The sequence below is a fragment of the Rhinolophus hipposideros genome, assembly GCF_964194185.1.
Source record: "Rhinolophus hipposideros genome assembly, chromosome: 18".
NCBI classification, from domain to species: domain Eukaryota; kingdom Metazoa; phylum Chordata; class Mammalia; order Chiroptera; family Rhinolophidae; genus Rhinolophus; species Rhinolophus hipposideros.
This window is the reverse complement of record NC_138064.1, coordinates 44,521,280-44,549,168: the sequence shown is the minus strand read 5'-3', so window position 1 is coordinate 44,549,168 and position 27,889 is coordinate 44,521,280. Positions and strand designations below refer to the sequence as shown.

Genomic DNA, 27,889 nt, shown 5'->3' with positions numbered 1-27,889 from the left:
AACTTGACATGAATTCATGTAACAATTACAAGGAAAAATGTTTTCTAAGGTAGAGCAAGCCACATAATTATTTCAAATATTGAAACAAATCTAATCATTAATTTAAAGTATCCACTCATTGGCCTGCTGAATCTTTCAAAATAGATACACTGGATGCATCTGAGTTAATATTCACTCAGTTGTCAAAAAAAGAAAACTTTTTCTGTTTCTTCTAGACCACATAAAACAGTTAACACTATATATTAAACTTCACACAAACTTTTAAATTAAAAAAAAAATAATCCCTAAATGGAGTCTTTTTTATAGAGAGTTGATAATATGTCAATGAACTGCAATAGTGAAAGCAATTATTAATTCTCTACGATGATTTTACAACAGTGTTTAGCAGATGCATATCCCTATGTGTTTTATGAACTATGTAAATTCAGTAATTATAAACCTATTACTAAATTATCTATGATATATAACATTAATTATGATTTACTTTTATTAAAGGGAATATCACATCAGTCCTTACTGGAGACAGAGAAGAAGGATCTGGGGATGAAATGCAAGAATTTATAAAGACACAACACTAAGCTGTAAGACCTTATTCCATGCTTCTTATCATGATAAATAACAAGATTGTAGCTAAGAAAATTTTTTAAAAATTAATATTAGACAGTGGAGCTTCAAGGAAGAGATTTCTTGAATTCTAAAATGGGATTAATTCAACCAAAATGCTAAAATCACTGGGAGGCAGGTGGTAGATATAATGTTAGTTGCTTCATCTTGAAAGTATTAATCCAGAGAATTACTTATAGTGAGCTCCTGACATTCTCACAAATGCAGAGTAAACTCCTTGATGAATTCTGACACATTTTTCTTTTTGTACATGGTTGACTGTAACCACTTGTAAATTAATTGTTTTGTTATTGCTCTTTTTTATGGGATACTTGATTTCTAGCTGAGAAGTAAAAGTTCTGCCTTAAAACATGATACTTGTATCTAACTACAGTCACATATAAGAAGTATACATAAATTCTTAAAATTCAAATTAGTGAGTTATAATATTATTTCTATGCTTGTCGAGCCTAGAGTAAATGATTCAATATATTTGCCAACTGTTTAGGAGAAAGATATAGGTACAAAGGGAATGAAGTACTAGGAGAAAATAAACTATGGCGAAAGCATAAAGTAAATATAAAAAAGTAGGTCTTTCACATAAAAGAAACATCAGTGGGAGTTATTTTTAAAAGGTGAAAATATGTCCTATTCCACTTCATGGCATTACTCTTCACATTAATGCTTTTCAAAGTAAAGAATTTAATTTACTCTACAGAAAAACCTCAAGAATATTACTTGCAAATTACTCATATTATTTAGTCAATCGTTTTATATTTTTAATCTTCATTAAAAGTAAAATATCTTAAAAGTTAAAAACATTTCATAATGTCACTAGCTCAAAATAACCAATAAGTTTGAAATAATATTAATATTTACATAATGCTTATTATCTGCCAGGCACTACATCATTTAAATATATAACTTATTTAACATTCTCAACATACTATAACTACCCCAGTCTAGATAACTTGCTTATATAGCCAATACTAAGTGGCATAGCCAGGATTCAAACCCAGGCAGTCTACTTTTAACCGCTAATCTATCCCACCTCTAGAGGGAAATAACTCAGCCTGGGTCCACTAAGCATTTGAAAGCCATTGTTTAAACTACAAGCAATCAAGGTTGTCAAATGTGGAAACTTTTTACTCATTATGAAAGTGAATGTGTGAGTTTCCAGCAACTAAAAAGTGAGCAGAAAATATATTCCAAGGAACTGCACAGTATAAATGTTAAGAGCAGAAATGGTGGCACTTAAATACTTTAGCTGTGATTTCACCCTGAGATTACTCTTAGTCAAAACAAACACATAAAAAGCAAACAGTCATATTTAGCATTCAAGGCCATACCATTTAAATTATGTACAGATACTGAAGAACTCCAGTAGCATCCCTCATAAATTACACCCAAAGTTAAACTCTTCCATTAACCTTGTCCCAATACACTAAAAATACGTTATTTTAAAAAACTGATCAAATTGCTTAAATAATTTTATTATTGGTCAATAAAATTCACATACCTTAAATCTCTATGGAGGAAAGTCAATCTTTATTGGAGAAAAATATGGCATAATTTGTTCTTACCTTTACACATAAAAGGAACCATAGAATTTAACTTTATGATTCTAGCCTGAAGTCAGTTAAAAAGAAAGAATGACTCAAGCAGTGTGGATATACCTTCCTTTGAACACATCTTTGAAAAGAGCCATAGCAGGCAGAGTAATGTACATCTTCCCTAGAACTGAATTTCAAAGGCCTTATTTGGACCTTCTTCCACATGGGAAGAATTAGAAAACTTTTTGCCTTTTATTTTCCATTGTGAGATCTTAAATGGGAAAATAAGTCCAGGCTACATAGGTCCCCATGTGGTATTAGATGCAGTAGCAGCAATAGTGCAAGGAAAGTAGGACACAATGGTCTATGGAGCTGGCCTCTGTGAACTCTTATCTAGTGGTAAACTTAAAAAAAAAAAAAAAAGAAAGAAAAACCTTCAGCATTTCAGCATAAATCTAAGCATCAATCAAGAAACTTCCTTCAACTGGGTCTGCTACATTAATGAGATCACAGAACAGAAACACAGATTTAGCATTAAATGCTTTGGTGAGGAAGGTTTATTATAAACAAAAAAGCCATCCTTTATAAGAAATAATTAGATGTGATAATAAATGGTAATTTTATATGACTCATCACTCAGGATTAAAAGCAGCTTAAATTAAAAAGGGAATTTTCTGAATTTAATTTAATGGATTTTAAAAATGGTTTTAAAGACATTTAAATAATGTAGAAAAACTATGACACATCTATTTTGTCAAATATGTCTTAAAATACAAGGAGTTCACCTTTTTTAAAATATGGTAATTTAAAATTATGACAACTCTAATGTAAAATTAGCCAAACAAGTCAATCAAAATTTAGTAAACAATGCAATTTTATCTAGTGCACTTTTATCAATATGCTTGATATTTAAATGTTTACTTTTTCTTTGTAAAATCTGCCTTAGTTTAACGGCTTTTGTATGTAGCTTCTGTATAATACCCAATATTTAAATGAATATTCAAAATCAATTACCTCCATATTTTAAAAATACAACTGCTAAACAAACCATGTTTAAATTCTTAGCTATCCTAGTTTATTGGCTCTCTAGAAGTAAAAGTACTGAGCCAAAAGTTTCTACATTATTTTTTCAGCAAATGAAACCTGTAGTGAAACCCAAGACACACAGGTACTATTATCTAAGGTTCTGAAATTTTCACTTTGCTTACAATGATAAATAAAATAATCTTGTCTATTACTTGACAAGGAAAAGTATGATTTCAACAAGAGAATAGTATATATGAATCATCATACTTAGAAGACTATACAAGAAGACTATATTTCCCACAAAAGCTAAAAGAAGCAATTATTTTCTTTTTTGGTCAATAGTGATTCAGGAGGTGAATCAGACTCCTGTGGGGGCTCTGTGACAGGACGTCATTACCAGCATCAATCACCAATGACCCAGTGAAGCCCGGAACTGAGGGTTAATATAGAATGAAAAGAGCAGAGCTTTTCCCCTAAAATATCACATTACATGCATATATTCCATGAGTTCTAAAAGCAGTAGCCTTCCAAATAAAATACAACACAAAAGTTGAGTGATCAGAGACTATGCTGGATGGAATCATGGCGGGATTTAAATGACACCGAGTCCAGATCCCCGTCTTACATAGGAATCCATGACACATGTTCATTTTAGCTTCTTCATAAACACCCACACTAATGGGGAATCTCATGAATTCACAATATAGCCCACAGAGTTTTGGAAAGCTCTGTTAGAAAGCTCATCTTCATGAAGATAAAGATGCTTCATCTTTTTCAAATTCCCATAGACTCATCTTAGTTTTGCCTGTGGAGTATCACAGAATCGTCAGAATTCCTTTCATGCCCTCCCTTTCTCAAGTTAAAGTCTTTCCATTAGATTTTATAGGAGATATCTACTATACCCAATAACCTCCTTTTCTTTTTTTTCTGGACACATTCTTGCTGCTAGAATTATAGTTTGCCAAGGTCCACCTCAAAAGGTAGTGATCCGAATGAATAAAGCATTAAATTGTGGCCATCACTGCAAACTATAATAGGACAATCACTTCCCTCATTAGGATACTATCGTTAGTCAAATTTAACAATGCATTAACTTTTGCAGCCACTTTCCACTACAAACACCACACTTGTTGCCATTAATGATGTAGCGGATTTCTTGGCCTCAAACCAGAACTTCGCATTTAAATCTATTGCTATAAGACAGTCTCATGACATCAAATAGGTTAACATGAATCCCTATATTTGACAATTGGGTATATCACCTTGAAAAATACCAGAATACTCTGTTTGCCTTCCTACTTAACTCATATTCTTCAATCTCATACACTGTTGAGCAATGTTGACCTCCAAGTCAATGTTTAAGTTAGCCTTTCTCAAGTCATCATATTAATACTCAAGAATCCCCAACGAAAACGTTTTCTTGCATGACAATTTACATTCAAGAAATTTCACCTGAAACACCTTTTCCACATGTTTACCTTTAAAACCTGTTTTTATAGAGAAGAACATCTCCCTAAGAGTATCTCTTGATAGTTTTCACGAAGATTAAGTGGTTGTTCAAAAGGCAGGCAATGACCTGCTCAATTCCATCTTTGAGGCGGGACTACCAATGTAACCCCACCAACAAACCTTTACGTTTATACGAACATGCACATGTACCCTCCTACCGCACATGAAGTGTGCATGTGATCTACAAACGGATACGATCACGTGTGGAAAACAAAGATACACTACTTTATTCTAGTTAAAGTCGTCTTCTTTCCAAGAAACCGTTTTCGCACTCGTCCCTGCTTCAGGACCATCATTGTCTTTCAAGCGAAGACATGGAGCGTTCTGCCAAGATCCCAGTCTCCCTAAGTCCTCATCACAGCACTCAGATGAAGCTCATCGGATAGGTGGCCTGAGCTTTTCCCTCTAACTCCTTAGAAACTCGACCCCCGTCCCCATCCGAAGGCAGAGGTGAGGCCAACCACAGAGAACTTCCACTCAAAGAGGGCAAACACTGAGTACAGAGCATTCACCCGCGGAGCCATGACTCTCCTCCCAAACCCCTGACCCTACAACCCGCTCCCAGTGCCGCGCCTTCTTCCCGAGCCTGCTCCAGCGGGCCAGCTCCGGGGTTAGTCAGTGCGCACGTGACGCGCGGTGCTCACGTGATTGACCGGGGGCGGCGGACAGAGGAGTGAAGCAGGGAAAAGTTAAGGAAGACCGGTCAAAGCGCTCAAAGCAATCGGTCCCTTCTCTTCTTGGTCAACTAGTGTCTCAGGGATCCCTAGGAGATGGCTGCGGGTCAAGGCGTCTGCGGTCCAGATCCCCAACTGAGGGGGTGGGAGGGGTCGTAGATCTCCGCTCGCCCCGCCACCTCCTGCTCCTCTCCGCCCTGCTCGTGATGCCGCTGCACCCTCAAGTTGCTCCTTCCTTCCATTTCTCCCTCCCTCTTTTTTTCCTTCTTCCCCTTTTCTCCGATCCTCCCTCCCTTCCTTCCGTCCTTCCGTCCCTGAAAGCTCTTCATCCACTGCGGGCGATGCCACTGACGCACATTCAGTTTGCAGCGGGAGCTCCCCTGCACCTCTGAGGTCAGACAAGGCCGAGCACCTTCCAACCGGGAGGGTATAACTGCGCAAACAAAGTTGCACGCCACACCGCATCCTGCCCTCCCTTCCATTTAGCCCCGATTCGCATTCTCCGCAAAGCTCACTTGCCCTGCCGGTACTCTCTCGACCTCACCCCACCCCCGTGCAACACACCCCCTTCCACAGCGAGCCCACCCTTCCATTGCCCCGCGCTTCGAGCGGTCCAGCTGCCTGGCAAAGCCCGGAGCAAGCCGCTGCGCTCACCTTGCTTGACACACTTGAGCCGGAGGGGGTCCTTGCAGTGTTTGATCACGGCCAGCACGTCCCTGATGGTGAGCCCCGCCACGGGGGTCTCGTTCACCTCCAGCAGCAGTTCCTCCGACACCAACTTGCTGCCGCTCTCATAGGCCACCTTGCCGGGCTTCACCTCCCCCAGGTAGGGGAACTGTCCATTCTCGGCGCCCCCCTTCAGTTCAAAGCCCAGCTGGCCCTCCGGGTTTCTGCCAATGACACTCTCATGGACTTTGCTAGTCCAGTGGCTTTTCTTTTTCAAGCTTTTGGACATGGCAGTGGGGCGAGTCGCCTCAGCTCCTGAGGGGTTCCTTTGGGGTAGGGGGATTGGCGGTGAGAGAATGAGGATGGAGGAGCAAGGGGGCCAAGAGGTGAGAAGAGCAGACTTTGCCTTCCTCCCCCTCTGTTCGGTGCTTTCCCTCTTCTTTGGATGGAGTGTGGACGAGGAGGGGGAAGGATGAGAGGGACGGCTGGGCAGAGGTAGGAGAGCTTGGGTGAGCTTGTGCTGTCCCTTGAATGACACTCAAAGCTGTGGCCCCGCAGCAGAGGAGAGCTGAGGAGGTGGTGGTGGCGGCGGCGGCGGCGGCGGCAGCCTGAGCGAGCAGTAGCCGAGCTGGTGAGCGGGTGGAGTGGGGGTGGGGAAGGAGGGTAGGGATGCCGGGGGCCACTCCTGCGTGGTGCGAGTGGGAGCGCGCGCGCGCCTGGGTGTGTGGTGTTAGCTGATACCCATGGCAGCTGCAGTGGCAGCGGCGGGTCCGTGTGTGTGTGTGTGTGTGTGTGAGTGCGCGCACTAGTTGTACAGTACTGGCAGGAGGGGAGAAGGCAGGCTGAGAGGAGGAGGGGCGCGCGCGCCGGGTGGGGGACCGCTTCGCCGCTGTCTCCCCTCCCTCCCTCCGCAGCTTGACCCGGTAGTGAAGGCAGAGAGAGAGGCAGGCTGCGTCCGCCTGGCAGCCTGCGAGAGGAGGCGGGAGCGGGAAAGGTGGGGAGCCGAGGCCCGGCGTGGGGAGACGGGCAGGCCGGGCTGCGAGCCCAGTGCGGACCTTCCCGCACACTGCCGGCGGCCGAGCGGGGCGCTGGGCTGCGGCGCTGCAAGGGCGCTCGGACTGCCTCGGACGCGGGATGGGCTGGAGCAGAGCTGGCGAGACCGCGTGTGCAGCGCGCCGCCCGCCCCCTGGCGCGGATCCGGCCGTGAGAGGGCCGACTGCGGGCCCGCTGGGGAGCTGCGGGAGAGGCCCGCGCGCGGGGAGCCGCGGGGGGCGCAGCATCTCGCTGTTGAGAGAGGCTCAGTCTCTATGCGGTTTCGGTCAGATCGTGGCAGAGTTCTCAGACTTCCCATCGGAGGCGCGGAAAGTTACGAGAACTGCAGGCGGGGCCCCGTGACAGCGGGGATGGCGAGGCGAGGCTGCATCCCCTTCCCGGGGCAGGCTGAGCCCACGCGTCGGCTGAGGGAGGAGGTGTCTGGCGAAAGGCGATTCCCGGGAGCAAGGGAAAGGGGCTTCGGGTTTCCAGGTTGGGAGGAGCGGAAAGAAAGGGCCTGGGTGTGGAGGGGGGTAGGGTGCAGTCACCAACCTCCTCAGAGAAATGGACAGTTTAACCCGGGAACTGCGGCGGAGACGGCGGGGGCACGCCCTCACCCTGCAAAGCCCGCAGACTCGGGCTTGTAGCTTGGGAAGAAGCCTGCAGGTGATCTGACCCGACAACCTCCTCCTACAGAGAAGGAAAAGAAGGCCGGCTCCGAGGGTGAACGTGGCGGCAGAATGGGGGCTGGAACTCAGTTAGCTGGCCCACCACCAGGCTCCTTTCCTTCGCCAAGTTTGCAGCCAGGAGAAGAGGTGAGGACTGAGGCTCAAGGATGCAGGAGCAGTGCTGATTATCACTCAACGCACATGTCGTGTGAGATGTTAGGAGTGGTTTAAAAATCTCTGTAATTGGTAAATTAATTTCATTTGCCTTACTTTCAAAGGATATGTTTAAGACAAGGGGGAAAAAAGTCGCACACCCACTCATCTCTTTAAAGCAAAGCATGAAAAGCACTGAGCAATTAGTATTCTTGATGTCTGAGATGGAGATAGTGTGGGAGGCGAGCGGTACAGTTAAAAATGTTTAGTCGACCCAAACAAAAAGGCCAGGTTTGAATTCAGGCTCTGCTGCTTACCAGGAGTGTGATCTTGAGTAAATTGCTTGACCTTTCTGAGCCTGTCTCCTTATTTGTTAAATAGGGTGAAAAGTACTAATCAGATAGGCCTGTGATGAGGATAAAATCAGGTAATGTAATGCATGCAAAGTGCTTGCCTGACTTGGGTGGGTAGGCACTCAAAATGGTAATTTCCTTCCTTTTCCCCTGGCAAGTATAGTTCTATTTGGGGAAGAGGAAGATCAAATTTAGTCAGAACTGGAAGAGATTTTGAAGAAAGATGATTTGTTTAACCATGCGTCTCTTTTTACTTGAGAAAATGGATCCCCAAGGAGTTGGCTGCGCCTGATAAGGATCATTCAGTGAGCCAGGGGCAGTGCCAGGATCTGAAACCAGAGCTGCCGGCAGTGCCCAGGAGTGGGCAAGACTTTGTAGTATAGCCCAGTCTCACCCAAAGAAGTTGGGTTTCAGCATTATGAGGTACAATCCTAAGTGGAAATTGATGGGAACTGAGTATGTATTTTTAAACACCAATTACAAACTAGTATTTGGATAATACTAATAGTTATCAAGTTCTAACTACATGTGAGATGTTATCCTATAGGCTCGCCATATATTAATTTATTTCTCCTGACATCTTAATGAAGTAGGTACTATTGTCATTCACCTTTTAAGATAAGGAAACTGAGGCAGACAGAGATAAACTTGCAAGGCTACAAATGTAGTCAGTAGGGAAACTTATATTTAGACCCAATCCGTTTGGCTCCAGACCTGGTCTCAATCACTGCATTGTCTCTCTCTCCATGCACTTACCATGTGTCATACCAGCAATCAGCATAATGTCCAAAAGGTGTCTGCATTTTATTGTAGGGGTGATTAGGAGAAAAGAAAACAAATGAAGCTGGACTGTGTCATAAAAGTATTTTACCCTTGAGGACCCAGGACAGTCACTGAGGTGTGTGTCAGCTAATTCAGTGCTTCTCAGCTCCCGATTCATCTTCTTTGCCCTGAATTGTGATATTAGAACCTACAAACATTTCCTTGTTCTCAGTTAGCACAATATTAGGACTTGTCATCAGAAGGTGCTGGAGGAACACTGCATAAAAAAGGAGCTCCTCTTTTTAGTTCCAGTGCTTCTTGCTTCTATGGTGTGGTGGTCAGCTGGTGGCTTTTTGGCCTGTGGTGTGCAAGAAACCAGTGCTTCATAGCCTCCATAAGTTTGGCCAGTTCCCTAGTGTGTGGTGTCCTAGTGGGTAGCTTCCTAGCAAGTTTCACTGGCAGCCCTACTAGTGGTTTTCTCACCAGCCCAGTGTGTGACACCTCAACAAATTTCTTGGCCATCAAGTGGGCCACAGCCACATTATCTCCAATGAGATCTGTCTCTCAGCCATTGTAGGGGAGAAACGGGGTGGGGGTGGAGGTTTATCTAAGTTTTTCCTTCCCTGGATATTCTCCCACAGCCCTATAGGAAGTGGTTGCTCTCTAAATTCAGTTTTCCTGTATTCAGTCATCTCTTCTTTTAGTAGTCACTCACCTTTTACTAGCTAATAATTCTTTATATTAAATTTTCTGCTCCAAGGATGGTGTGATTTCTGTCTCCTGACTGGACATTTAAAAAGGATGGTATAGAGCAGGGGTGTCCAAACTTTTTTCAATGTTTTTTATCAAGGGCCTAATGCGATAAAATACACAAACAGCTGGGCCACTCACTCGAGGTGAAGTACATATTGCCTCACCTGGTTTATTTAAGTAAACTAAATATATTTTTGGAATTTGCTGCGGGCCAATTAAAACTGGATTGCAGACTGCAGTTGGCCCGCAGGCCGCAGTTTGGACACCCCTGGTGTAGAGCCTTGAGTAGAGTACTTTCCTGGGAATTAGAAGTTGGCATCCTGCCTTTAGTTGTGCAAACCTGACAAAGTCACTTAAATTTCCAGAGCTTGTTTCCTTATTTGTAAAAAGGGGGTAGCTACGTGAATTACAAGGTTGTGTGAGCAGCATGTAAAATTTGAATGCCCTTTAAATGCACTTAAATGTGAATACACTTCAAAACTGTGAAATGCTATCAAAATTAAAGGTGTTAATTATCAGTCTAGGAACAGAGAGTAGCAAAGAAGAAGATGGAGATCCTTTAAGAAAAAAATTACATATAGGAGTATTCTGGGGACTTAGATTGTTTCCTGAGGGAGGAAAACAGCATTTCCTGTAAGATTTATTGTCATCAAATAAATATATTATCTGTTGGTTAGTTGGTTGGTTGGTTAACTTTATCTAGCTTTTCATCAGAGATAAAAGCAAAGAGATGTGAGTCTCGAATAGTTTAAGTTTCCAGCTTTATTACAGCCATTTTGAAATTCTAGAATCAGACTAATTTGGTTACGTTCTATTCTGGTATCCTTCACATTTGCTTTATTTTTACTTTGTCTCCTTTACCCTTTCTGAGTTTGATGCTTGTGTCAAGAAAGAATTATTTCATTGCTGAGCACTCTATGTGCAGAGCATGGCATTAGATAATGCATGCTATTTCAAAAGAAAAATAGTTTAGGAATCTTAAAATCTAAAGGAAAGAATGCTTGAGTGCATTCAATCCTTACAAGAATTCTATGAGGTGGATGCTTATGGCCGACTCCGACTCATCCTCTTGAATTCTTTGACTGGGTCTGAGTACCCTTTCCCTAGCTTCTGTGTTCTTTTGTGTTTCATAGCCAGACCCTGAGACTCTCTTTGGAAGACTGCCCAAGGGGCTTCTGGGCTCCTTTTGCCTTCAGGCAGAGGAGAGTCAGAGAGAACCACCTGGGAGTTTACTTCTCTCCAAAGACATCCTTTCCTAAGGATTGCCCTATACAGCATAAAAGTCCAGCCCTATCACCTCCAGTAGTAAGAAAACCTAAGATGTAATTTACACCCCCAGGCTCCCCTCCAGGATCATGCAAATGCTAGGATTTTGCCTGAAATCTTTTTCTTCCGTATTTTGCTCACTTTGGTAACTTATGGGTTTTATTTCCTGGAAGCATTTCTTTTTTTTTTGTTTTTAATATTTAAATTTTTTTAAATTACAGTTCACGTACAATATTATATTGGTTTCAGGTATACAGCATAATGATTAGACATTTACAAAGTGGTTACCTGATAAATCTAGTACCAATCTGACACCATACATAATTATTACAATATTATTGACTATATACCTTATGCAATGCTTTACATCCTCATGATTATTTTGTAACTACAAATTTGTAATTCTTTCTTTTTTTTAATTTGTTAGTTTCAGGTGTACAAGACAAGGTAATACTTAGACGTTCATCATTTATATCCCTCACACTGTGAACCCCCTCCCCCCATCCACTATCCCTCCAACCTCACACTGAGCCATCACATTATATATATAAAATTATAGTTGGCATTCATTAATGTTTAGCTTCTGGTGTACAATGCCATGGTCAGGCATCCACAGTATCCCTGAGGTGGTCTCCCAAATAGGACGCATGTCCATCTGATACCCAACAAAATCTTTACAACATTATTGAATACGTCTGGAAGCATTTCTTGACAAATCACTTGCACACAATTCTCATCTCAGGGCATGATTTTAGGGATCCTGATCTAAGATATGATTATTCCATTTTACAGATGAGGAAACTGAGGCTCACGTATTTTAAATTGCCCAAAGTCACAATACTAATAAAAAGTGGAGTTGTGATTTGATCCATGTCTGTGTGACTCTGAAGTTTCTACTCCTAATGCCGTGTTACATTGAAAGCCCCTAACCCTGAGTGTTTTTAAATTAACTGATGGAACAAAAGTGGCCACAAAACTCAGCAATTGATCCACAGATATAAAAAATTGTATCCTTACAATATGAGACCTCTAAGTGTTTGAGGAGGAAGAATAAGGAACCATGGGCAGTGAGACCAAAACATGGTGCACTTCATCTAGAAAAATCTTTATAAAATGTGAGACCTACCTAGCCAAAGGAATAAAGGGATGCCCCACGTTTTAGCAGAATATAAATGTTCAATGTGATTTTCAGTTAAAAGCTTCCTTCATGCTAAGGTTGAAGTGGGTATTTGAATTTTTCCTATTGCTTCTGTAAGAAATTCCCACAAACTTGGTGGTTTCAGACCACACAGATTTATTATCTACAGTTATTAAGGCCAGTAGTTCCAAATGAGTCTTGCTGGGCTAAAACTGAGACATAGGAGGGGCTGTGTTCCTTGTGAATCTCTGGAGGAGAATCCTACTTGCATTGTCCTGCACTTTGAGGCTTTGGTTTGTGGACCCCTTCTCCCATCATTAAAGCCAGCAACAGCAGGTCAAGTTCTGCTTATATTCCATCACTCTGACGCTGATTCTCCTGCCTCCTTTCTCCACTTTTCAGGACTCTTGTGATTACATCAGGCCCGCCCAGATAATCTCCCTATTTTAAAGTCAGCTGATGCGCAGTCAGTTCCATCTGTAACCTGTTTCCCTTTGCCATGTAAAGTAGCATATGCACAGGTTCCAGGGATTGAGACCTGGGTATCTTTAAGGGGGGCATTATTCTGTCTAGTACAGTATTATAGAACACCACGTTCTATAATCCTCACTGGTTATATCGTAGTTCAGATAGTCAGCATCACTGTCCCATATTATCCCTGCCTTTTACCTCAAAACTTCTGTTGTGTTGCCTCAGAGAACTTTCTGAAACCTCTCCTTTTTTCCTGCTTCAAATCCACTAGTGCTGCCCATTAAATATATGGCAGAGTCCAAAGTCTTTAGCTCACTTTGATCCTCCTTTGCCTTCTTCCTAACTCACCAACTGTATTTCTCTGTATACCTGCTGAAATTGGAACCCAGAGCAACCCAGCAAATGTGGGCCTTCCAAGATAAACATGAATGAAGGGAGTCCTCTTTACAGCATTTATTCTAGGTCCCTTGGGATACGAAGACAGAACTTTCAAGATTGAATTTCAATAAAGTTCAGATCAGGGCAGTCAAGCCTTGTGCCAATCGCCCACCCTGTTTGGGACCTGGGCAGCTCACCTCGGTGTCCTCCCCAAGGTCCAGCCTGAGTCTCCCGTTCCTCTGACATTCCTTTGCTTCTTTCATCCTGAATTGTGTAGTTTCCACTAGGCCATTTCACGGTTCTATTTGCGTGAAGCACAACCTTTTCTCTCTCTGTGTGGTTTGCAGCTGCTCACTCGCTAAAACATACCTCTAGGGTCACCTTCTCTGACTTTTCGTCCTCCTTTTACCGCAACACAGAACTCTCCTTTATGTCTCCATTTACCTTTGTGGAAACATGGCTTCTAATTCACGTCCTTGTTTGCCAGTCTGCCACAGAAGAATGGGTGGACATAAAAAAAAAAAAATTCATCTTTGTATTCTTATCACCTTGCACATTCTCTGGGACAATGTAAATGCTCAGCAGAATTCTGCCTAGTGACAGATACCTGCAAAGCGAGGGTACATAAAATGTCATTCTGTGACCTCCTTACCATGAACTTTTACCTTTCATATTCAGTGATTATCTCTTTACACCCATACCAATGTCTTAAGAAAATGGAATGCAGAAGAGCATTTATTGATTAAAAAAAAAAAAAAAAAAAAGAACATACTTAGCCAGGAGAGTAAGGTTAAAAAAAGCAGTCAGATTCTTCAAGAGTTTCACGCAGGGCCTGGGTAGAGTCTGAGACGTGTTGCTAGTGGTGATGGTGGTAGCAGAGGATAAACTTGATCCATTCCATCGTTTGTCAATTATCAAACCTCTCACTTCTGCTACAATATTCACATAAAAATGCTAATCCGTAGTTATAACGTAGATTTATTTAGCATAATGCAGAGCCTCTCAAACTTTTCCATCAAAATATCTCTAAAAATGATACAGTCACCCACCCCAGCCACGAGTAATCTTATTTGAAGTCTCCAGCTTTCATCTAAAAATTCATTCGCATTTTAGATTCTACTCTGTAGTAGGTTTATATTTATACAGATGTAGAATTTGACTTTTTCCCTAACTTTGCCTAAGTAATGTTTCAGGAGGATTTGCCATGATTCTCCAGTGGTTTCTTGCCCCAGTGTGGTGATACTTATTCCGTGAGTGGGCACAGCTTAAGTCCAGCTTAAGTCCAGTGATTGGAACACAAGCCCAAATCCTACAGGAAGTTTGGCCTGAAGAGAGAGGTGCGGGAACACTTTGAAACCCTGACTCTTTGGCCTCGCCCAACAGAGTGCAGTGTGAGAAGAGAAAAGCACTGAACTCTGGTTTACTACGGCTTTTACTAGGCAGAGAGGAGAGGAAAGCTCAGTGAAGATAAATATTCCAAGATGAGGATCTGTTGTTGAGAAGCCAGGCCTCTTGAATTAGGGGAAGGTTTAGGGGCTCAGCCTCCTCCAAACACGTGCAGAGAATTGCATATTTCACTTGGTATTTTATCCAATTGCATTATAGTTCTAATTCTCTTTACCTGAAAATCTCAAATATTGTAATGATTGTAATTTGGGGGTTTACATCGATTAAATTATTATGAAAGGGCCATAACTGTTTCATTTTAGTCTAGAATTAATATTCATTGATTGTGCTTCTGTATTTCATAGCACTATTGTGATTTTTATAGTATTGGTCTTAGTATTAAGGGAGAATATATTGTCCAACATATCTGCAACTCAGGAATTTACAACAGCACTCCCAGTTTGTCACCTACCCCTGTGCAAAAGGTCTGGGGACAGGCAAAATTTGACTATTTTATGAGAGTATTAGATAATTTTAGTTGCTAGAAAATTCTAAACAATGTGATTTTGGTCCTTGTAAAGCACCTCTTTGTGTGAAAATCATGGACCATGCAAGATACACAAAGTGGGGAAAGAAAACTGCAAAATCATTTAAATCATTGTTCTATCTTAACTACAGAATTCACAATATGGAGGAATTTGACCAGCTCAAGAAAAGAAAGAATGAAAATATTTTTTGTTCTTTGACTTTAAAATCATTACAATATTTTATGCAAATGATAATGGGGACTTTAGTGAGCACTCTTTATGCTTTTGTTACCTTATTTAACATAGGCACAAAATACAACAGGATGATATTGTGTTTGAATCTGGAAATGCATTTCGTCTTATGCAGTGTTATGCAGTCAGACTTCTTGAATGTCAATATCTGAATTTATCTTTCATTTTTATTGTTTTGCCTTTTACTTATTCAGTGCCTGTCAATCTTTATCATCTGTTCACATTCGACTAAACTCAAAAAGATATTCTCATACCTTTTATACACTTAGGCTTTCCTTACTAGATTTTTTTAAAAACACTTCAAAAATTCAGGTACTTCAATTTCATGGTATCAAGTAACTATATCTACCCCCCCCCTTTTATTTTGAGTAGTTTGGTTGCTGTCTTTTTCTACTTTGTGATGCTAAATCTTTTAGAACCACCTTATCATTTTTCATGCATTCATCCTTACAGAAAATTCGATCTGTAAAACACTATTTGTCTCTTACTTTTCTACTATTTTTTCATATTATTTATTCCTTCTGTTTTTCAAATGTACAGCTTAATTTACCTTTTTTTCTCTATAGCTCTCCTTAGTATGTCTTCAGTTTCCCATCAATTTTCATTATAAATTTTAAAATAAATTTAAAATATTCTACATGTATTTTTAATATGCTGTCTACTGCCAATATTCTAATCCTGCCTATTATTTTTTAAAAATCATTTTATTATTGATTTAAAATGACAACAGTTTTCATTCCAAGGAAGTAAACTAAGGTACCAACAGACAATATTATCATGGGCTTAATTTTTGTCAGTAGTTAAAAATCTTGTATGTGTAAAGAAAGTTATGGAAATAAAGTGAACACATTCTCTTTTGAAATAGTAAGGAACAGTCAGATGTGTTTTCTAGTCTTTAGAAAAGCATATTTTAAAATATTCAAAGAAAAGTTCATCATGTTTCCTCATCCATATTATAAAGGAGCAAAACATGCTGATGAATTGAACATTAGGCGACAATGAAAATGTAATTCTAATCATACTAATTTTAATAATTATGTAAACCTCTTCAAATAGTATTCTGCGTGGTATGGTTTGCTTTTAGCCATTTTGCGTGTCATAGCTGTCTTTCAGAATATGATGAATACTAGTGATTTTATCCCACCTTCCCCCCCCCGTCACAAATGCACACACATATATATATTTTCCAAATATTACATATCATTTTATGTAATTTATAGATTCCTTGAAGCCCAACCATTTACTTCAATAGAGGATTCTTTGAAAGTCTAGTTTAATAAACCTCTTAAATAAAGTTTTCTATTTATATATAATCAGCTGAAAGTAATTATCTACAGAATTCCTATGAAATGCTACCTGATCCTTTTCATCACATTTCTTTCTGCGTTGTGTCATAACATTCTAGACATATTAGCCTCAGGCTAAATCATAAGAGCATGACTTATGTTTGTATTCCTCACAGAGGTTGAAGGAAGGAAAATATAGTAGTAGGAAAAAAGGCAATACATAACTATAATAAATATAAAAGAGTCAAATGTATTTTTTAAATTAAGCACAGAATCAATTGATACTAGTAAAGTAAATCCCCAAATTTAAATATGTTTTAAAAGATAATGAATAGCAAGAAGTTTGCCATCTGGGAAGGTGTTCAAGTTCAAGCACTTCTTTTAGTGAAGTGCTAGGGCAATAAAAGAATTTGGAGGTTTGGCAATCCATTGTCTAGAATTTAAAGAAAAGTGGACATTAAGACAGTCAGTAGAAGATGGGTGAAAGCAAAGCTACCATGATTTTCCAAAGAGGAGAAAGATGAACTCCACAAACCACAGGCCGCTAAAATTAGTACATCCAGAGAAAGAAGTGATAAAACGAAGCTAGTCTAGCTTCATAAAGAACAAGTGAAATCAAACAATGCACATTTTCACTTATAAAGCATGACTTGTTTGTTGTGGATCCATGTTAGCTTAACCATTAATCATTAATGCCACCACTGCTTTTCATATGTCAGTAATGAACACTGAAAGACTAGGCCTCCGTCATTCTGTTCAGTAACTTTAAGTGATGCTTCAGTTTCCAAATGTTCTTTTAACACATTTTCCACATTTGGCATGAGTGGGACTGCACATAATCGGCTTATTATTTCCCTCACATGAGCACTCTTAATATTTAATGTATGCTGTTCCAATCAACTACTCCCACTGTTGCCTCATACTGATTTTGTAGTGTTACTCCTGATCCTTTTCCAATACATCTTCTAACCTTTTCTTGAGTAAGTCATTAACCCTAAAGTTGTGAGATATTTGAAGACCACTACACAACTTTAATATTACAAATTTGTAATGTAAATTTAATTAATGTCTGTTTAATGTGCAATGTACTTTGTGTAAATGAAAATATATTATGAATAAATATGCAATTCAAATTTTTACATAAAGGTGTGATAAATTTTGCCCATGTTACTTAAGAAAATTATGAATATTTTACAGTTAGTATTGGTTGTGATAGCAGTCAATTGCTATACTATATATGGTATAGACTTAAATGAATTCCATCTAATTTTGTGTCTTAATTTGCATATATGCTTTTATGGTGTAGTGACTGCCATTTTACTAAAATTTTAAAATTTCGAGGCCATATTTTTAATGTCATTATGCTTTCAACTTTAGGCTGAATATAAAATTGCATTTATATTGTCAACAGTATCCTGACAGGAGAACTAAACATAAGGAAATAGTTCCTTAATTTAATAACAATAGGTACTCCGTTTTTTTCCTAAACCAAATTTGAAGGGGTAAAGCGTCCTATATACTTGGTCCATTTGATTATGTAACTACAGAGTATAAGGGCTCATTCAAACATTTTACAGGCCACAAGAAGAACAAACATACTGCATTTTCATCTTTTAGCCCCCCAAATATTTTAAAGAATGTCAATTTATGTATAAATATTCCCTGAAGCTCCCACTTTAGCAGGAAGCTAAATAAAAGAAGTTTAAGTTTTCCCAGCACTAATGGAGATTTACTTCCTAGCCGTTTTCTCTGGAGACAAATATAGGCTTCTCCTCAAGGGTAGGCAGATTTGCATCAGGTATGATTTAAAGGGCTAGAAACATCTTTCCTGCTCTCTCCAAAATGCTTCACTATGTTTTGTTCTATCGCTTGATAATTTTGCCTTAGAGATTTATCCTTTCGAGATAATAAAATGCAAATACCTCTGAAAGGGTGTTTTCTTTTAGTCATACTCATATGTCTACTAGTGAACAAAGTACATTCATTATAGGATAAGGAGAATGGTGCCAGCTAACAAATCCTTAGAGTCTGTACTACACCAAACATTATTTAGCAATTTCCATGATTTTCTCAGCCTAGTTCATGAGAATAAAGAGATTAAACATCAAGGCGATGTGGGCATGTCACATAAAGTTGTAAAATTGATATTTATTCTCTTTTCTACTCTATATTGATTTAAAAACAAAGGAAATGGAATGTTAACAGGTGGGTATAGTAGAGTGGTACTATTTTAGTTAGGTGGTATTGAAGGGCCTCTCTTAAGAGATGATTTTTGAGCCTGGCCTTAAATGAGGAATAATATCCAGTTGTGTGAAAATCTGGGGGATGGACTTTTCAGGCAGAGGAAAGGGAAGTATCTAGGTCCTGAGGTGGTATGCAAAGGAATTTGACATGTCAGAGACTAGGCAATTTTCACTTTCGTTATGTGTTCAGTTATACTACCCCTTTCACAAATTGGACCCTGCTTAAAATTTAATTATCTCCTGATCCTTTCTCACCATGTACCATACTAACCTATGCCTCTGTGACTTTATTTACACTCTTTCTTTTAATAGCCTCTCATTCATTGGTTCTCACCTGACAAACTCATCTCTTTAACTTCACCTCAAGCATTCCCTCTTTTAGGGAGCCTTCCCTTCTCTCTCCTGCCCACCATCCATATAATTACTCAATCTTTGCACTACTATTGTCCTGTGTACTTGAGACACTGTTTTGCAATTACTAAATTATATGTCTGCTTTTATCACTACTGAATTTCTTTAGGACAGAAACATTAACTCATCCCTGAGTACATACAGACCAGAATACTAGTAGTATCATGTAGTACGTAGTACTAGTAATATATAATAGATATTGAATAAGTCATTGTTAAATAAATGAATGAATGGACGTCTTTTTGTTGTTATGTTTTAACTAATGTAACATTTATCTTTAGAAGAGTTTCCATGATATATTTATTCTAGTTAATTGCCATAAACTATCTCTATGGCTATATACTATACCCAGTAGAATGTTTATCATTATTTCATTTTGAAACAATAAAATGTTAAATTAAATATGGTCATATTTAATGCAAACTATGCTCATGGAAACATTGTGAAAAGATTGAGTAATTTTGACATACAGTTTTCAATTCAGTATTTCCATTATCATATTTATGATAGATTTTCAGTCTACTTATAAATATGTTGGCATTGAGTACCAGTTACTATTTAATAAAAATTATGATTTAATAATGATTTGATAACATGTTTTACGTAGTTTTCTTGCCTCTCTTTTTAAGTTAGAGTAGTAGAGTGGTATTTGAGACATTCATTACATTTCATTTACCAGAACTTGATGTTCTTAACTTGAAACCTGATGGAGGGCTTCTCCAACTCCTAGGTGCCTCACAGAAGTAGAACAGCTGCATGAGGACCTAGGAGGAGAAACTGTGGGAGATGTGGCAAAAGAGAAGGGAGGAGGATACAAAACTTTTGGCAGGCCAAGTCAAAAGTAGTTTCTATCAGGGAACAACAACGGAAGCATACTTTAATAGTTGAGCGAGATATAGCATTAAGTAACCATGTAGATTTGTAAATACATACTTGAGGATTTTTACCCCCAGTAAGTTTCTAATATATTGGCATTTGCCCAGTGTCAAAGGAGATAATTGTGTACATGATTGGTATTTGGTCTAGGCTTCATCTATGGTCAGTGAAAGGCTTTTACCCTGTAGGTTCTCCTTGAAGTCATTGGTGGTAGAACTGCATGCATGATACAAATTTACTGAATGAACTACGCTAATGAATAAATGTACAAGCCTTTACATTTAATCTTAGATAATGTTTTAAAATTATTAGGTTAGTGCAACAGTAATTACGGTTTTTGCAATTATTTTTAACCTTTTAAACCACAATTACTTTTGCACCAACCTAATAGTATCAGTAGGGAAGCCCAGATTGTTATTTAACCTAATGGGTTAGAATTTACAAGTGATATATATTGTACTTTAATAAATGCTCAACTTATCCCAGATTTGGTCTGCCTGGGCTCCTTCAGGATAGTTCGTTTATATTTTTGACGTGTCTCTCTGATAATTTGAGCAGTCCTTGCTTCCTGATATAAAAAAAAGTTTCAAATTTATCTTGTTCTTTTTCTTCCCTAGCTCGGGAATCTACCTTTGCCCCACAAGGAACCCTGTTCCTTTTAGTGAAGAATGATATTTAGAAACCAAGATAAAGTTATTGGCTTGTTTATTGCTATTGGTGGGCCATTACTACTAAGCCCTTTTAGTGGACAGAGAGAGGAAACATATATAGAGATATTTCAAATGTATTTACATGTAATATATTAAATACATAAGAAAAGATAAATTATTGGCTTATTATGAACAACATATTGACATTTTTGAAGGGAAAACAATTGTTATCTACATAAAGTGGGCTTACAAAGTAATAATACTGATCTCGAGCAAAGCACACCCAAATAGATTTCATTAATAGTTAAATGTAATATATTGTAGAATCTTAGATGTTGGAGGGAGATATTTTCCAGAACTGTCATCTAGATATCATAGAGTAGACCAGTACAATGTTGTTTTGGATTTGTTGGAATAAAAAAATAAGATCTGGGGACAAAAGCTTGTCCTAATCCTTCCTAACAATTTTAACCACATGGCAAAAGCATTTTAAGCATTCATTACACCCTAAGTCTCAAATGCATGTTTATGAGAGGAGTATAAACAAACAAGAAAGTAGTGACATTGTCTGCTTGGGAACAACAGTAACATTTTCTCTTTGGATAAATACAGCAGCGACAAATGCAATACTAGCCATTTCACTTAGCAATAGCTTGACTATTATTTAGCTACCAACATGAGTGACTTGTTCAAAGATGAAGAGTTGTGCACATGTAAGGAATCATGATTTGCATCATAAAAGCCCCTTATGTATTCAAACTCTTATCGAGTTTTCTCCCAACATGTGATAGAGGACTTTTGAATGGTCTTTCTCTCCCCTATTACTTTCAAAACCAGAGCTTCAGCTACTTGGTTTACTAATCTCAAAGATTAATTCAGTAGAAGTGAGGGTTTATTTGTACCGGTTTTATCTAGAAAAATAAAGCATAGTTTAATAGTTTAAAGTTTGTTTTATGTAGTATAATAAAGATTCCCATTATAGTACTACATCATATGTACTTGCTAACTATTGCATTGTAATAATTCAGTGACCTGAAAATAATGTAAAATATATTTATACATATACCTATATGTGTATGTTCATTTAATAGGTATGTTATTTTTAGTTTCAGAAATCATAAAAAGTAAATACCCAAATAAGCCATAGCTGTAATAATAATAATACATAATTATAATATAATAATAATAATAATAAACAACAATTTGATCAGTATTAAAGGGCAAGATTAACAATTATTAAGGAGTTAATATGTGATATACACCATGTGTATTACAGTTTTATTTAATCATCAAAAAATTTAATTGCCAGAATTGTTATTAACACCATTCTGTGGCAAAAAAACTGACATTACATAACTTATTATTGGTCAACTTCTTGTAACTAATACATTGCAGACGTAGGACTCAAACTCACATACAAACGATTAATTTTGTGAACTTGTTGCTACCATCTTGCTAACCTTTTTTGATATCAGAGGGATTATTCATTATGAATTTGTACCAACTGAACAAACAGTTATCCAAGTTGATTATTTGGAAGTGCTGAAAAGGCTGCATAAAAAAGTTAGATGACCTGAACTTTTCACCAACAATTCATGGCTCTTGCATCACGACAATGCACCAGCTCACACGGCACTTTCTGTGAGGGAGTTTTTAGCCAGTGAACAAGTAACTGTATTGGAACACGCTCCTTAGTCACCTGATCTGGCCCCCAATGACTTCTTTCTTTACCCAAAGATAAAGAAAATATTGAAAGGAAGACATTTTGATGACTTTCAGGACATCAGGGGTAATATGATGACAGCTCTGATGGCCATTCCAGAAAAAAAGTTCCAAAATTGCTTTGAAGGGTGGACTAGGCACTGGCATCAGTGCATAGCTTCCTAAAAGGAGTACTTCCAAGGTGACCATAGTGATATTCCGCAATGAGGTATGCAGCACTTTTTCTAGGATGAGTTGGCGAACTTAATTGTCAGACCTGGTATGTTTGACTCTAGACCCCATGCTCTTTAGTGTTCATCGCATAAGGCTTTGCTCTGCCCCGGCCAGTAACAACTTTTGCTCAATTGATTCTTTGTGTTTTCTTCCGTAAAAGAAGTGTATTGTTCTATCTTAACAATCCCCAGTGTTTTAACAATAAATGTGTTCACCACACACCATAGTATTTGTTTAATGTTCTGTATTCGTGATTTCAAAACAACTATGACTCAGTGATGCTTTGAACTTAATTTCAATTTCATTAATTAAAACAGATTCAAATACACTGAAACATACTAGTTGTGATAGCATGAAAAGTTTTGTTTTAAAAAGTAAATTATAACTGAAAATGGACCAAAGATACATAGAGAAGATATGAACCACACATATGTGGGTGAAAGCTGACCTGGAGTCATCTTAAAGGACTTTATCCAAAAGGGCTGCTGCCTAAAAGGGAATAGAATCCCAACAGAGAGAGTCTGTGAAGAGATGAAGTCCTGAGACCCAAATCCCAGCTAAGTACAGGTGAGAGATGTCTACCAATGAATGGGGAGAGAAGTATATGGTCTGAAGAACCCTACAGGGAACTGAAACAGCCTGCAAGGGAAAAAAGAACAAGAGCCAGCTATGACACCTGCCAAACCAGCGAGCAATGATAGCAGCTCCTGGAGTACCATCATGGAGGGGCTTTCCTGTGCCCTCACCTCTCCTCCCTCCACCATCTGGAACCCTCGATGGTCAGAAACAGTGCAAGGTAGCAACTGAGGACAGGAAGAAAGACAAGTTGGGTCAGTAGAGGAGTATCTATCCAAACTATACTGTACCCTGCAAGCCTGCCTTCTGTTGCATGGCTGATTAGGTAAGTGCAGAAGCTTTAATTTTGAATGAAGCTCAGAGTTTTTATTATTACTTTGGCTACACCTATCAGTTTCAGAACTGAAATAGTTTAAGTGACTAAAGTACAGGAGGATTTATTATTTAAGAGAGCTATGGGTGACCAACCAAGATTTTATCTAGGGGAAGGAGAAGAATTACCCTATAGAGCATACTTCAAAGAATATTATAAGAAAAAAACAAAGTTACTTAATGATTTCATTTTGCCAATTTGTTTCCTTCAGAATATCATCACATATTTATATATCCATATATTATATATGAAAAAATATACATTTATCTATATTCGAGTATGTGTATGTATCATGTAGGGCACATTTTGCAGTTTTCTTGTTTTTGTTTAATTCTTATTTGGTTATTCTCTCATTTTCATTTCTATATATTCTTTCTTCCTCCTTGCTTATTTAGCTATAAGCAAATAAGGGTGAAATCATTTTTTTTTTAATTTATTAGTTTCAGGTGTACAAGACAAGGTAATACTTAGACGTTCATCATTTATATCCCTCACACTGTGAACCCCCCTCCCCCATCCATTATCCCTCCGACCTCACACCGAGCCATCACATTATATATATAAAATTATAGTTGGCATTCATTATTGTTTAGCTTCTGGTGTACAATGCCATGATCAGGCATCCACAGTGTCCCTGAGGTGGTCTCCCAAATAGGACACATGTCCATCTGATACCCAACAAAATCTTTACAACATTATTGAATACGTTACCCAAATTAATTTTCAAAAAACCCGGAGGGTGAAATCTTTATATGTAAGGTTCTACATTTGTTTGTTTATCACTGAGAGAAATATATTTTATCTAAACCACACGTCATGTGATACATTTGACACCCTTTCTATCATACTTGCATTTGACTGCTTATAAAACATAAATCAGCTCAAATAAACAGGACTATTATTAGATTTGGAAAAAATGTACTCAATAAGATGTGTAAGGTGAAGCGGAATTAATTCTAATTGAGTTCACAGAGGATTTGGAATTAGATGTAAAACTTTAGTATCATATTACTTTAGATATGAATTAGTATTAGATTTGCATTCAGAAAAAGGTACTATATTTACTTCTGAGTACCATTTAGACAGAACATTAGAATAGACATCCCATCTTTACTCTCTCTTTCCTCCCCTGCCACCTAAATGTCATTGAACTATCTGTCCATTTTGATTATCAACATTAAAGACTGGTTTTGAGAAATGCAGAGAACCTAAGATTTACGTTTTAGTGGGAGATAGAATACAAGTAAGAAATATTTTTAGAAGTGTAGAAAAATGTTTCTGAAGAGACAACAATTTTAATACCTTAAAAAACTAACCTATCAAATACTGAATTTCAGAGATTAAGACTATCAAAGATATACAAAACACAAAAAGAGTTTTTGAATCATGTTCCACATCTAGCTTAATGAATTCATTTAGGACCTTATATTTTCTATCAGTATGTGGGCATTAAAGAAATGTTATTTGAAACAGATGTTGGTAATTAGCTCAGAAAATTTTTAGAATTTGATTTAGGTCGTATGATTTAGAATTTATATGTTGTCCAAAGGAGATTAGATTGGTCATAACATGGAGCTTAAAGCCACCATTAAAATGAGGCATATATAAAAAAGAATAGTATACAAAAGCATCAGTGATCTGTAATGACCTCATTCTCACTAGTATAAATGCAGAGTATAAAGTATATAAAACATTTATATTATTTCATTGTTAACAATAACTATTTATGAACAAATAAAACCTTCAGGAATAGCAAAAGTGAATAGTTATTGATATTCAGCATTTGCGTAAAAATACTCAGTGTGATTAATATAGCATTCTGAATTCAATGCATCATTAGATACTCCCAATTTCCTACTCCAAGAGCTATTCTCCACTTCCTCTTTATTGATAGAGCCCCTTTTTGTTCAGATTAGCAATGTTCTCAGATGCAATACTCACCTTCTGAGACTCTGTTACAATCAGGGGTGGCCATGTAACAAAAGTGTAAGTAAACAATGCCATAAAAGTATACCTCTGCTAGAGACATCTGTGAGTATTTTTGTTTTTCTAATACAGATTTTTTTTGTCACTTTTTTTTTTTTTCCGCCTATAGCACAACTGAAGAGGGAGACGCCATCTTGCCGCCATTATTTGGCAAGCATGAAGATAAAAGTTTTCCTGTGAGGATGATGGAGCAAAATGATAGAAGAGGGGCTAGACTACCTGTTTCAGACTTCTTGTTGTGTGTGGAAAGTAAAATGCTATTACAAGGTTAAGCTACAACATGGACTTCTATTTCATGTACCTAACTACTTCACAATTCATACAATATCTATTAAAATTGATAAAAGTATTCATTTTAAAGACAATCTGAGAGACTCACAGATACCAACACAATCAAATGTCAGAAAAACTGCAGTTCTTTAATTCATTACGATTTTGAAATTGATCTTTCACAGTATTTTAGTTATCGAATTATAAATATATTTGAACATTCAAATTTTGTGAATATGACAGATGAATCCTGTTAATTTCTCAGTGTGAGTATGATTCTGTGTGTGTGTGTGTGTGCGCATATATGTGTGTGTATGTACCCTACACTCAAGGAGCCTAAAGAAACAAATGATTTCCTGGAGCATTCAATGCTTGTTATCTTCTACTGATTCTTTAAATCTCTCTATCCAGTTTCCACGTCCTTAGGGAATAGATCCTAATATATATCATGGAAAATTATTTATTGATTTATCTATCTTGAACTTGTCATCATTGGGAGTTTGGAGTGTGTGTGTGTGTGTGTGAATTCTGACCCATTTACTTTACCTGTATACCCACTTTCTTGAGAGTTACCATCAATGGATGTTGAATTTTGTCAAATGCTTTTTCTGTGTCTGTTGAGATGATCTTTCATTGTGTTTCATTAATCTTTCATTGTGTTAATGTAGCATATCACATTGGTTGATTTGCAGATGTCGAACCATATTTTCATCCGTGGAATAAATCCCACTTGATCACGGTGTATAATCCTATTGTTGAATTCAGTTTTCCAATACTTTGTTGAGGATTTTGCATCTGTATTCATCAGGGATATTTGCCTGTAATTTTTTTTTTTTTCTTATAGCGTCCTTGTCTGATTTTGGTATAAGGGTAAGACTAGCCTCATAAAATTAGTTTGGGAGTGTTCCGTCCTCTCCTGTTTATTGAAAGAGTTGGAGAAGGATTGGTACTAATTCTTATTTAAATGTTTGTAGAATTCACTAGTGAAGCCATCTGGTCCTGACTTTTGTTTGATGGGAGGTTTGTGATATTGATTCAATATTCTTAAAACTCAGCCTTTTCCTATGTTCTTTTCTTTCTGATTCAGTCTTAGGTTATAGGTTTTTAGGAACTTATAGTTTTTTTTTCTAAGTTGTCCAATTTGCATATAGTGTGTTCATAGTAGTCTCTTGTGATCCTTTGTATTTCTGTGGTATCAGTTGTAACAGCTCTTATTTCTGATTTTATTTACTTGAGTCCTCTCTTTTATTCTTGGTGTGTCTAACTAAAAGTTTGTATATTTTCTTTATCTTTAAAAATAAATTAGCTGACAGTTTCAGTGATGTCTTCTATTGTCTTTTGAGTCTCTGTTTCATATATTTCCATTCTAATCTTTGTTATTTCCATCCTTATGCTAACTTTGGATTTGGCTTGTTTTTTTTTTTTTTTCTAGTCCCTTGAGGTGTAAAGTTAGGTTGTTTATTTGAGATTTTTCTGTTTCCTGAAAGGCATTGATTGCTATGAACATCCTCCATTTACTTTATCTGATGGTAAAATATCCTATCAAAGAGCCATTTCTTTATAGAGCCAAGCTCTGTCTTTCTCTCTGACTCCAGGATTTCTCCTCTGGCTATCACTTGGCCACTGAGTATTGGAAACAATTATAAAGTATTCTGTATCCAATTCCAATGTGGATGGTCGGGGGTTTTCCACATCAACAAGCAGTTCTTGGACACCAATTGGTTGGTCTAATATAACTTAATTCAATTCTAATACTATCTACCCAGAGATTGCATCAGATTCCACAGATTAAGTGCTCTGTTCCACTAGATTGCCCACCCCACCCTCAGATTGCAATCACAGGTCCAGGTTGTCACCTGTGCTTCTGACCAATGGGCTATAGATTGAAGATTCCAACAACACACTCACTCCTCAAGTTCAATTAATTTGCTACAATGGCTCACAGAACTCATGATACTAGTTTATTTACTAGATTACCGGTTTGTTATAAAAGGATATAATTCAGAAGTAGCCTGATAGAAGAGGTACATAAGGCAAGGTATGGGGACAGCACAGAGCTTCCATTCTCTCTTTGAGCATGCCACTCTCCCCAAGTGTCCCTGTGTCCACCAAC

The 27,889-nt window shown here is 38.1% G+C and overlaps 2 protein-coding genes across 4 annotated transcripts in view; one reads left to right on the top strand and one right to left on the bottom strand.

Annotated features, from left to right (window-relative positions):
- MAGI2 (membrane associated guanylate kinase, WW and PDZ domain containing 2) overlaps positions 1 to 6,838 on the bottom strand; it is a 1,330,546-nt gene extending 1,323,708 nt beyond the window's left edge. For all 3 annotated transcript variants that reach the window (XM_081079965.1, XM_081079966.1, XM_081079968.1), the window contains exon 1: positions 6,020 to 6,838. In XM_081079965.1, coding sequence (XP_080936091.1) covers positions 6,020 to 6,320 — 301 coding nt within the window. In that variant the 5' untranslated portion in view covers positions 6,321 to 6,838. The remainder of the gene's footprint in view (positions 1 to 6,019) is intronic.
- Positions 6,394 to 27,097, top strand: LOC308510436 (uncharacterized protein; the record flags this gene model as incomplete). Its single annotated transcript, XM_081079718.1, has 3 exons — positions 6,394 to 6,417; positions 6,946 to 7,878; positions 25,616 to 27,097. 2 exons carry the CDS (start codon positions 6,394 to 6,396, stop codon positions 7,708 to 7,710), a joined length of 789 nt encoding a protein of 262 aa, XP_080935844.1. The 3' UTR covers positions 7,711 to 7,878; positions 25,616 to 27,097.
- Positions 27,098 to 27,889: the final 792 nt, after the last annotated feature.